Source organism: Gorilla gorilla, chromosome 9 (assembly GCF_029281585.2).
Source record: "Gorilla gorilla gorilla isolate KB3781 chromosome 9, NHGRI_mGorGor1-v2.1_pri, whole genome shotgun sequence".
In the NCBI taxonomy this organism is placed as follows: domain Eukaryota; kingdom Metazoa; phylum Chordata; class Mammalia; order Primates; family Hominidae; genus Gorilla; species Gorilla gorilla.
In genome coordinates, this window is record NC_073233.2 from 34,650,247 (window position 1) to 34,662,909 (window position 12,663).

A 12,663-nucleotide genomic window follows, 5' to 3' on the forward strand; every position below is an offset into this window, starting at 1 on the left:
TTTCATACTGATTATCTTTTTTACTTATACAATATGGGTTTTAGAGTGTTAACCAATGTCAGTAAATATCATGATACTGCAACAACGATTTCATTTTTTTGCATGCCCAACTATGCCTCTTGTGAGAAGCAAAAAGAACTACATATATTTAATGCATCCTCTTTTAGCATACAGAAAAAAAAAAGGCAAGATCCTAGAAGTCAGTAAGTGTGTTTTGTCCTGTCTTATGCAGTCACTTTGTTTGTACCTTCTCCAGAGAAACTGTAATTTATGATATGATATCAAACACAGTACTATAATAAGATATCTTTTACACCTCCTCTTCCTGGAAATACTAGCATTTATTCTCCATTATTCAAATAGATTAGATAACACAAAAACAATCATATTCTAGGAAAGTGTAGAAATCTTTTCTTTTTTTTTTTTTTTTTTTGAGACAGAGTCTCGTTCTGTCACCCAAGCTGGCATACAGTGGCATGATCTCGCACTGCAACCTCCACCTCCCGAGTTTAAGCAATTCTCATGCCTCAGCCTCCTGAGTAGCTGGGATTACAGACGTCTACCAGCATGCCCAGCTAATTATTTTTGTATTAGTAGAGACGGAGTTTCACCATGTTGTCCAGGCTGACCTGGATCTCCTGACCTCAAGTGATCCACTTGCCTCAGCCTCCCAAAATGCTGGGATTATAGGCGTGAGCCACCATTACCGGCCAACAATTTCTTTATATAAAAGCTTAGATTAGGACCTGTGTCTATTCTCAATACTGACCTAGGGAATGGACAGCCTATACCTGTAAAACTTAACTGTGGTTTTTTCTCTCATACCATGCCCCACCACAAACTGCTTTGTTTTGTGGTAATTATTCACATATAGCCTTTTTCCCTATGTTGTGATACGACCTGTTAACTTGGCTTGTGACCTGTAGTTGTTGGGACTCTGTTGTTTCTAAGTGTTATACCTTCTTTTGCACATGTTGTTGGTATTCACAGAATGAAGAATGTAATTATAAAGAAAATAATAAAAATCCTTTAAAAACAAGTAACTAATAGTAAAGGTGAAATATAGTCTCATGTGTGGAGATGGAGATGGTTGTGTAGAGGTAATAAAACATCAAGCCAATTTCTGAAATGCAATGAACAAAACTTCTAGTTACTAGTAGTAAATCCCATATTGTTAGTTTAAAGACTTATCAGCAAATTGTAGTTTGTGAATCAGGGTCCCTGTAGTTTTCCCAAGAGCTTGAAAATAACATTGACACTGAGAATTTAAAATTAATACCTAATGGATGAAATTAGAGTTAAGTAAATATATCTTAAAATGTTGAATGGCTTTCAGGTAGATGGTATAGATTATAACTTAATCAAAAGATTTTTTTTTAGGAGAATACATTTATTTATTTTTTATTTTTATTTTTTATTATACTTTAAGTTTTAGGGTACATGTGCACAACATGCAGGTTAGTTACATATGTATACATGTGCCATGGTGGTGTGCTGCACCGAGTAACTCGTCATTTAACATTAGGTATATCTCCTAATGCTATCCCTCCCCCCTACCCCCACCCCACAACAGGCCCCAGTGTGTGATGTTCCCCTTCCTGTGTCCATGTGTTCTCATTGTTCAATTCACACCTATGAGTGAGAACATGTGGTGTTTGGTTTTTTGTCCTTGCTATAGTTTGCTGAGAATGATGGTTTCCAGCTTCATCCATGTCCCTACAAAGGACGTGAACTCATCCTTTTTTATGGCTGCATAGTATTCCATGGTGTATATGTGCCACATTTTCTTAATCCAGTCTATCATTGTTGGACATTTGGGTTGGTTCCAAGTCTTTGCTGTTGTGAATAGTGCCTCAATAAACATACGTGTGTGTGTGTCTTTATAGCAGCATGATTTATAGTCCTTTGGGTATATACCCAGTAATGAGATGGCTGGGTCAAATGGTATTTCTAGTTCTAGATCCCTGAGGAATCACCACACTGACTTCCACAATGGTTGAACTAGTTTACAGTCCCACCAACAGTGTAAAAGTGTTCCTATTTCTCCACATCCTCTCCAGCACCTGTTGTTTCCTGACTTTTTAATGATTGCCATTCTAACTGATGTGAGATGGTATCTCATTGTGGTTTTGATTTGCATTTCTCTGATGGGCAGTGATGATGAGCATTTTTTCATGTGTCTTTTGGCTGCATAATTGTCTTCTTTTGAGAAGTGTCTGTTCGTATCCTTTGCCCACTTGTTGAAGGGGTTGTTTTTTTCTTGTAAATTTGTTTGAGTTCATTGTAGGTTGTGGATATTAGCCCTTTGTCAGATGAGTAGGTTGCAAAAATTTTCTGCCATTCTGTAGGTTGCCTGTTCACTCTGATGGTAGTTTCTTTTGCTGTGCAGAAGCTCTCTAGTTTAATTAGATCCCATTTGTCAATTTTGGCTTTTGTTGCCATTGCTTTTGGTGTTTTAGACATGAAGTCCTTACCCATGCCTATGTCCTGAATGGTATTGCCTAGGTTTTCTCCTAAGGTTTTTATGGTTTTAGGTCTAACATTTAAGTCTTTAATCCATCTTGAATTAATTTTTGTCTAAGGTGTAAGGAAGGCATCCAGTTTCAGCTTTCTACATATGGCTAGCCAGTTTTCCCAGCCCCATTTATTAAACAGGGAATCCTTTCCCCATTTCTTGTTTTTGTCAGGTTTGTCAAAGATCAGATAGTTGTAGATATGCGGCGTTATTTCTGAGGGCTCTGTTCTGTTCCATTGATCTATGTCTCTGTTTTGGTACCAGTACCATGCTGTTTTGGTTACTGTAGCCTGGTAGTATAGTTTGAAGTCAGGTAGCGTGATGCCTCCAGCTTTGTTCTTGTGGCTTAGGATTGACTTGGTGATGCAGGCTCTTTTTTGGTTCCATATGAACTTTAAAGTAGTTTTTTCCAATTCTGTGAAGAAAGTCATTGGTAGCTTGATGGGGATGGCATTGAATCTATCAATTACCTTGGGCAGTATGGCCATTTTGACGATATTGATTCTTCCTAGCCATGAGCATGGAATGTTCTTCCATTTGTTTGTATCCTCTTTTATTTCATTGAGCAGTGGTTTGTAGTTCTCCTTGAAGAGGTTCTTCACGTCCTTTGTAAGTTGGATTTCTAGGTATTTTATTCTCTTTGAAGCAATTGTGAATGGGAGTTCACTCATGATTTGGCTCTCTGTTTGTCTGTTATTGGTGTATAGGAATGCTTGTGATTTTTGCACATTGATTTTATATCCTGAGACTTTGCTGAAGTTGCCTATCAGCTTAAGGAGATTTTGGGCTGAGACGATGGGGTTTTCTAGATATACAATCATGTCATCTGCAAACAGGGACAATTTGACTTCCTCTTTTCCTAATTGAATACCCTTTATTTCCTTCTCCTGCCTAATTGCCCTGACGAGAACTTCCAACACTATGTTGAATAGGAGTGGTGAGAGAGGGCATCCCTGTCTTGTGCCAGTTTTCAAAGGGAATGCTTCCAGGTTTGCCCATTCAGTATGATATTGTCTGTGGGTTTGTCATAGATAGCTCTTATAACAGCTCTGAAGAAAGTGTGTGACATTTGAAAAGGAGGAATTGATTCACATGAATTTATTGAAAAAGAAAAGTCATAGATTCAAACATGTGCAATGCTAATCCAAGTGGTATATGTTTGCCTTGGCTAATCCAGGCCAAAAAATGTGGCCTGTCAATTCCTGAAGGGAGATGTATCCCTGTGATGAAGACGGATGCAAGAGACTTCCTTAACCAGTAGCCATTTAACACTAGAGTCTTAAAACATAGTTTATTCTCTGCTGATTCCAATTTCAACAGCAGCTTTCAGATTACAGTAAGGTTTCTCATGTAGAAGCAATAGAAAGAAATTCATAGCTTCAAGAATTTGAGAGTCTAGTTCTGCTGGCAATTGTAGTCTTCACTGGAAGGTAATTAATTGTGTCTATATTTTCTAAGTTTAGTCACTGTAAGTCAGTGAACTCTGGAGGACTGACAAGATCAAATCTATTAGTTGGGGGGCAGCTCTTGGATCTTGACTCCTTGACCACATGAATGCCTATTATGAAGCTGTCTAGCAGCCTGCCAAACCTTCCAGTGTTGCACCTTTTGCACTGTAGCACTATGGAAACTTCTATCATTGTTAATATAGAGTAAAATAAAATTATATGTATTGTCCAATTATTTATTTAGAGTAAAATTATGTGTTGAACAAAATACTTTTTAATTTTCTTATTTAAACATAGAAAAGTATAATTAAAAACTGCTAAGTACATCCATACTCGTCATAATATTATCTTGGTAAAGCTTGACTATATCCCATGGATAAATTTCTAAATTTCACATCATTGACACAGTTCATTCAAATGCTCAGTGGTTTGAGCAGCTGAATTCACAAATAGGTCAGTTTTAGCAGGGATTTTTGTCATTTAAGCCACGAATTATGCCTTGCAAATTTATGAATGGGGAAGATCTAAAGGACAGTGGCATGCATTGAGCATCTTTTATGTTCCAGGCATTGTATTTCTGTTTTATAATTGTGTGCACCAATAATTATCCAAACCATTCTGTGAGTTAAGAATTGTTACTTTCATTTCACAGGTTAAAAATTGAGGCTCTAATAGGTTAAAAGTCTTACTCAGTATGAGTAGCAGGACCAGGATTCTAATCCAGATCAATTGAACTCCAAGGACCAGAGCTTCATCCTGAAAGCTGAAGAGGCACGGCCTACTGAGATAGAAATAGGGCTACCTTACAAGACATTCATTGTTCTGTGAGTTTAACGGCAGACCGACGTAAAAACAATTATTGTAAGCTACTCGGGAGGCTGAGGCAGGAGAATCACTTGAATCCTGGAGGTGGAGGTTGCAATGAGCTGAGATTTGCTTTTGTACTCCAGCCTGGGCAACAAGAGCGAAACTTCGTCTCAAAAAAAAAAAATACAATAATAATCTGAAAAGCGAGGTTTGGACAAAAAAGAGAGACAAAGAGACATCAAGAGAGATGAAAGTCATGACAAATCGGGGGATAAGCCAAAGACAGCAAAAAGATTTTCTCCTAGAGGCACTAGGCTTAACAATGTATATTTTAGTATTTTTAAGGAGAGTTTCAGGTGTTTCTTGGCAACCCCACTGTGGTTGGACCCTCAGTTCTTAAAGCTACCATACCCTTGTTACTTACAGATCCTCACAGTCTGTTACCAACAATCAATCCAGCATATTAACTGTAAGAGCAGTAACTGCACCATTAGCAAAGCTATTTTTCTAATACGTAAGGTCATAATTAACTCATCACTTAGAATTCTTTGGCCCATTTCCCTAAGGTAAACAGGAATGGTCTGACAGAGTAAATGCTGTTTCTGACTATAATTTATTCTATTTGACCAGAGGTTGGTATTTTTTATTCCTCCTCCATCTAAAATTACTATCTAGACTTGTTCAATACTGCTTATTGATTACCAGGTTTTACCGTATGGTGTCCTTTGTTACAGAAGAATGACCAAATATTGTTAAACATTTGAATAATATGCCTCATTGCCATTAAAGTTATATGAGTTTTTATGAGGGAAACTGATCAGCAGTATCTTTTTTATAGATTTTCTAAGTTCAATTTGTGTCTCCACAAGTAATCAGTTATTTTACAGCCTCAGATTTAGTCAAGTTCTTGAGTTAGACTTTTTAAAATATCATCAGCAAACCTTGTATCTTCCATACTGCAAAAAACATTCAAGCAGTAATTTAAATTTTGAACAACTTAAATCTAACCATTTTTCATTGTTTTAGTTTGAGAAAAATATACAGGAAATAAAAATTTCTTTGTGAATTAAAGTGTAAGGTTAGTATATTTTAACTTCCTGCTGCCTTGACCTTGATGAATTTTACAAACCATCACCACTTGCCATAATGATGGGTAGTTGAAATAGAAAGTCTATTTCATTTGTTTAAGGTTTCAGTCTCTGACTTTAAAACCTCAGTTCTCCTAGAGTATGTGTGTGTCTGACTTTATGTCTCAGTACTCTGAAGTTTCACCTCTTGTCAATGAAAACTGACGTCAGTGAACTAATTGGCTCTTCTTGTGCGTAGGTACCCTGACATGCCCACTGCTGCTGATGTTGTGAATGCTTTAGATCAACAGGCACTTGCATCTATCCTAAGAACATACGGGGAGGAGAAGCATGCCAAGAAAATCGCTTCAGCAATTGTTCAGGCACGCAGCATCTACCCCATCACCAGAACCCAGCAGCTTGCCAGCATCGTTGCAGGTAGCCTCATTAATTCTCAACAGCGTCTAAGAGAAAAAATTATATTTACATGTGTGCATGTGTTTGTGTGCGTGCACGCATGCACATGTGTGTGTGCATTAATCCCCCAGACTCCCAGAGGGATTCATTTGTACTTGAAATCCAGGATAGAATCTTGCCTATCCTTCTCTAATGTCAGCTTTCTTTTGCTTTTGCAAGCTTCTCCCCCAAAAAACCTCTCCCCCAAATACAATTTTTAAAAAAAATACTGTAGTTTGCTAATTTGTATAATAGTAGATTTTTATTTTACACAGGATAATTTATCATTTGTGTCTACCAAGGTGAAACATGGAATGATGAGCAAAAGGATTTCTTGATCCATCACAATCGTTGATAATCACCCTGTATAAGATCTGACATTACTTCTCTTAGTTTCACATTTCTGCATTTTAATATTTTGGGCAAAAGGAGAATTGCATTGCCCAAATGCTAAAATAAAATACAGTGACTCATATATCTGTTCTAAACAACCAACTAACAAAGGGTATATGATGTATAGTTTATTCCACTTTGTGAATGCTAACTAAATCAGCCTGAGGGGCTTATTGAAGCGTTTCGTCTTTTCTGCTATTTCGCTATTCACCACCATAAACCTCTTGAACCTAACTCTAGCTAGGAGGCACTTTATTATAGCCTCTCTGTTTGAAGCCAAAGTTGTTTCACAGCTGTGTTCTGTGATGAAAGTTTTCCAAGGCAAAAATATAACTCTTGCAGTTATTTAACAGAATTCCAATGGTAAAATTTTCATCTTGTTGAACCATCTGAAACCCTGTATCATTTTTATTTACCAAATGTATTAAGATTTTTTTTTCAATGGTTCCTATTAAATTACTTAAGTAAATGTTAAGAAGTTTTTAAAAAAGGAATATTTGTGTAACTTATAAATAGAACCTGATATTGGCTGTCTCTTTCTTAATATTATCCATAGTTTAAGAAGTAAAACTTAATTATAAATTCATTTAGATCATTACTATTTAGAGATCACATAGCAATTGTTTTATGATATAATTAAATAAGACTATATTCCACTTAGTTATTATAATGAAATATAAAGAGCTGACTAGCCTTTAATTTTTTAAGCCACATATCTCAGGGCCCTTTGAACTTACCATTGAGATTTCTTTAGGCAAGTTTAAGAGCAGAATTCTTGTGGTTATATGAACATAAAATATTTCATATTTCCCCCCCTAAAAAAGTGTGTATACCAGCATGCCGACATTAAAGTCGTCCCCTGTCTTGTGTTCCTTTAACCACTCCGTACTCACTAACATGTCTCCACCGTATCCTTTCTGTAATTATTTAGCTATGTGTTATTATCTGTCTCCCATATTGGAAAGAAAAGCAGTGAGAAGTGATTTTTTTTTTATTTATAAGCAAATCTAAAATTGGTGCTGAAAATGAGGTGTTGGGGCTAGAGAGCATCCTAAAATTTGTCTAGTCAGCAAACCTCATCTGATTACTAAGGAAACTGAGGCTCAGGGAGGGTCAATAGCTTGCAATAGTAATCTAGAATTCAGAAGCTCATAAATTTAAGGCATAATTGGGAATCTGCCTTTAAGCTACCTTTTCTGTCTGTGCATCCTACTTTGTAAACTTGCGGAAATAACGCTTTGGCATTAAGTAGAAATTATGTGAAGGTGTACAATAGGAACAATTTAAGTACCTTCAGAAAGATTATGATATGAAAAGTACATTAGAGCTATGAGAAATGATACAGTAAAAGTGAAAATGTTCATATATGGTAAATAAAACCTCAATTTAGTAAATGCCATTGAAACATTGAGTTATCTGGAATTAGTCCATTTTTATGTCTTAAATATCAGTCTGTAATAATACCACTTTATTAATGATAATATGAATTTTTGGAAAAGGGAAAAACAAAAATGTGTTTTCATTTTGTCCTCATTTATTCAAAAAATATTTTGAGAGAGGCTGCTTTATACTAGCTACTTCCTAAATACTAAAGGTAAAATAGGAGCTAATCAGATACACCCTCTGTGTTTACAAAGTTTATAGACTAATAGATTAAACAGTCAGGGAACTGAGTGAAAACATCATATAATAACCTCTACTTACAGTGAAAATTCTCTTTCCTATTTATTGTAATCAAGAGTTATGATAGTATGGTCAATAGAAAATTTGATAAAAGCAGATAATTATAGAACCTATAAAAATATACATATATTTGTATGCTTGCATTTTAATTGCAGTTCCATGAAGTTGATTCTTAACAAACCACACCCATGACGTATGTCCTATAAGTTCTGGTTATAGTTTTAGTAAAATGAAGTAAGCCTTTAAAGGCATTTGCAAAGCCATCTGAATGAGAAGTTTTTCTAGATTTTCATGATTTTAGTCTTTTATAATTGCCTCATTCATACCTAATTTGATTGAATTTTTTTTAAGTGATTCACCTTTAACAAGAGTTTCCAAAGTTTCCAACTTAGTTTTCAGGGAAACTGCAGCTGTCTTTCCTTTTGCATTCATATTTCATCAGTTTATGTAATATGTAATTAAATTATGTAATAACAACAGTGAACATTCTGGGCTGTAAGTGCACAGCTCTCTTGATGGGACTAGAACTGTATAGAAATACCAGAGAATCCAAAGAATAGAATCCTACCCTCACACAATTTGTTTAACAGAGAAAAGGGTTAAATCTGTCCAGTCCAATAAATCAAGAGGTACTACATAAAGAAAATATGTGACACAATTGGAAGGGCGCAAGTTCCTGCATGGGTTTCCTAGGGCTGCTGTTACTAAGTACTACAAACTTTGTGCCTTAAAACAACAGAAATTTATTATTTTACAGTTTTGGAGACTTGAAGTCTGAAATCAAGATGTTAGAAGGGAGCTAGGGGAGAATCCTTCCTTACTATTCCTAGCATCTGGCGGTTGCCAGCAATCCTTGGTGTTCCTTGGCTTGTCGATATATCACTGTTTCTGCCTCCATAGTCACTTGGCATTGTCCCTGGGCATCTGTCTTTGTGCCCAGATTTCCCTCTTCTTATAAGGACACCAGTCATGTTGGATTTAGGGCCCACACTTAATCCAATATATCCTAATCTTAACTTGATTGTATCTGCAAAGACCTTATTTCTAGGTCAGATCACATTTATAGGTTCTGGGTAGACATGAATTGTGCTACGTAGACATGAATTGTGGGGGACTCTATAAACCCAGTACAATTCCTAAGCAATATCTTTGTTTAACAAACATGTATTTTGGCAAGCTATAATATGCAATGACTATATTTAAATGTGTTTTCTGATTCTGATAAATTCATACTAAATATGTTCAAAACTATCAAGCACTCTAGGAAATATGCAGCACAGTTCCAGACACATATTAAAATCCATATTGATGGAAATATAAATCACTTTCTTTGCTTTCCAAAAACTAGTAATTCAGTAGGACAAGAAAGAACAACACACTTGGAATCACATGCTCAGTGGGATCCTGTAAGTCACGTGATTAAGCTGTTAATTGTAAAATCTAAAGTTTGGTGCGTTTTGCTAGTATAAATAACTACAGTTCCAGTACTCTTCCATATCATGGGAATTCCAAAAGACAGGTTCAAGACTCCAAGTTGGAACAGAGCACTTACAAGCATTGTGAATTACTTTGCAAATTATCAAAGCAGTAATTTATAAGCAACTTACAAGAGAATTCCAAAAACAACCTGTAGGATTTCACTGTTCTTACTACCACACATGTTCATACATATGCTATTCAGAACTACTGGCCATGAATCTTAATATAAATATTTAATACATATGCAGTGTTATATACAGTGTTCCCTCCAAAAATGATTCATAAATAACAAGTCCACATTTTGTTAAACATAATGTTTATTCTAATGTTCTAGCTAAAGAGTTGGAGTTGTAAAATCTAAGAGATGAAAATGGCCTAAGGGACTCATCTAATCTAGAACTAGATTCTTCATCACCTCTAATAAATGGTCATCTAGCTTTAGCCTCTTCATCTTCATCTGTCCTACTCCCCATTGTATTCCGGTGAAGACGAGCACATTTCAGCCTGAAGTCGCCAGTTCCATAAATATAATACAGGCGCAGAGACTTTAGAAAGGATAGATTTCTTAGAATAAAAGCAAAACTCCTTTACATGGTTTGCAACTTCCTCCATGAACTGGCTCCTGCCTGTCTTTTCATCTTCCCCTTTCCACATAATAGTCTTTGTTCCAGCCATATTGAAGTTCTTAATAGTCTTTCCAGCACACCATAGTCATTCACCTGCAGGCCTTGGATGTCCTTCTGCCTGGAATATTGACCTTCCTCTTCTCTCATCTCCCTGCCCTACCCCTACCCTTTTCTCTGGCTAATTTCAGCTCATCCTTTAGAGCTCAGTTGAAATGCCACTTCCTCACAAAGTTTTTTCCAACTTTACTCACATTAGTTGAGATGGTCTCCTATGTGCTACCATTGCACTGCATTCCCTTGTCTGGCACTTATTATGCTGTATCTTATTGCTTGCTTACTATTTAAATATTCCCTTAGATTTATATTGTGCAACACCATTGTCAACAGCCACATGTGGCTATAAAGCACTTGAAATGTAGTTACTCCGCATTAAGAGGCGCCATGAATCTAAAATATGCACCAGATTTTGAAGACTTAGTTTGAAAAAAATTATAATATTACAAAAATAATTTTATCTTCATTACATGTTGAAATGGTAATATTTTAGATATATTAGGTCAAATATGGTATTAAAATTATTTTGCTTTTTAAATGTGGCTATAGAAAAATGTTAAATAACATGTTTCACATTACATCTTTATTGGACAGTATTGTTCTAGACTATAAACATCAAGATTATAAGCCCTGCTGTGACTTTTGTACTAATTACTGTGTCATAGCGTTTAGCCTAATGTTCGACACCTGAAAGGTATTTAGTAAATACATTTTTTAGAATTTTTTATTAAAAAACTTTTTTTAAGTGACAGGGTCTCCTTCTGTCACCCAGGCTGGAGTGCAGTGGTGCAATCATAGTTGAAGGCTGCAGTGAGCTGTGAGGATCAAGCTGTCCTCCTGACTCAACCTCCTGAGTAGCTGGGACTACAGGTGCCCAACATCACAGCAGGCTAATTTTTTTAATTTTTATTTTTAGAAATAAGGTCTCACCATATTGACCGTGCTTGTCTCGAACTCTTGGCTTCAAGCGATCCCCAACCTCCTGGCTCAGCTTCCTGAGTAGCTGGGATTACAGGTGTAAGCAACTGCTCCTGGCAATACTTTTTCAATGTTAATTTATACAGTTAACAAAATGCACATTCAATCAGAAAAGCTCTGCTTTTAGAATGTTTGGATTCAGTAAAATAACTTCAACATTAATTTTAAAAATTGATGTTCAGTCTTGTAGGTCATAAAAAGCAAATGTCCTCTTAAATGGTTTGGCTCTGTGTCTTCATCCAAACCTCATCTTGTAGCTCGCATAATTCCCATGTGTTGTGGGAGGGACCCACTGGGAGATGATTGAATCATGGGAACAGGTCTTTCCCGTGCTGTTCTCATGATAATGAATGGGTCTCATGAGACCTGAGACCCTAACACAAGCTCTCTTTGCCTGCTGCCATGCACATAAGAGATGACTTGCTCCTCCTTGCCTTCTGCCATGATTGTGAGGCCTCCCCAGCCATTTGGAACTGTAAGTCCAATTAAACCTCTTTCTTTTGTAAATTGGTCAGTCTTGGGTATGTCTTTATCAGCAGCATGAAAACGACTAATACGTCCCCCACAACATTAACACTAACATATGCAGGTAAGTTAGGAAAACTACATTGCCCTCTAGTACTTTATTCATCTTTGTAAGTTGAAATGATATTAATTCCCATCTTATTCTTTAAGAATGCTGTGAAGAATAATAATGCTTTGATAGAATATTTTTATTAATTAAAAATCCTTCATTATGATGAATGACACATATAAAAATTCTCAAGCTCTTCAGAAGAAAGAAAATTTATGCACTTAATTTTGAAAAAATGGCCATGGTCTGGATTTTGCAGAATTGATGTATTTGATGTATTGATGTTTTGCATAGTCTTAAAAATGAGATAGATTCTAGACATCCCTTTGAATAAAGAAATCTGGGTATTTTCCTCAAGAGGCTGGCTGCCCATAGTTTATATTTGAGCTTTTTCGTATTCTAGCGCTCTTTTCATTCTCCGGTTACATCAAGGAAATTACCAGTTAAATGCTAACTAGTTTAATGAAAACATCTTTGTTCAAGTCCTGGTTCTTCAACTTGCTGTTTGTGTAAACTTGAATAATTCTAGACCTCATCTTTCTCATCTTAAACTGGAGGCAAATAATAGTTATGATAATAATCA

At 36.0% G+C, this 12,663-nt stretch overlaps 1 protein-coding gene across 2 annotated transcripts in view; it reads left to right on the top strand.

The window, feature by feature from the left end:
- The window catches only part of METTL15 (methyltransferase 15, mitochondrial 12S rRNA N4-cytidine), a 225,727-nt gene that overhangs the window by 182,741 nt on the left and 30,323 nt on the right, over positions 1–12,663 (top strand). Inside the window, exon 6 of one of the 2 annotated variants that reach the window (XM_031016303.3) lies at positions 6,097–6,275. In XM_031016303.3, the coding sequence (XP_030872163.1) occupies positions 6,097–6,275 (179 nt within the window). The remainder of the gene's footprint in view (positions 1–6,096; positions 6,276–12,663) is intronic. The other variant, XM_055356573.2, reaches the window with a different exon arrangement.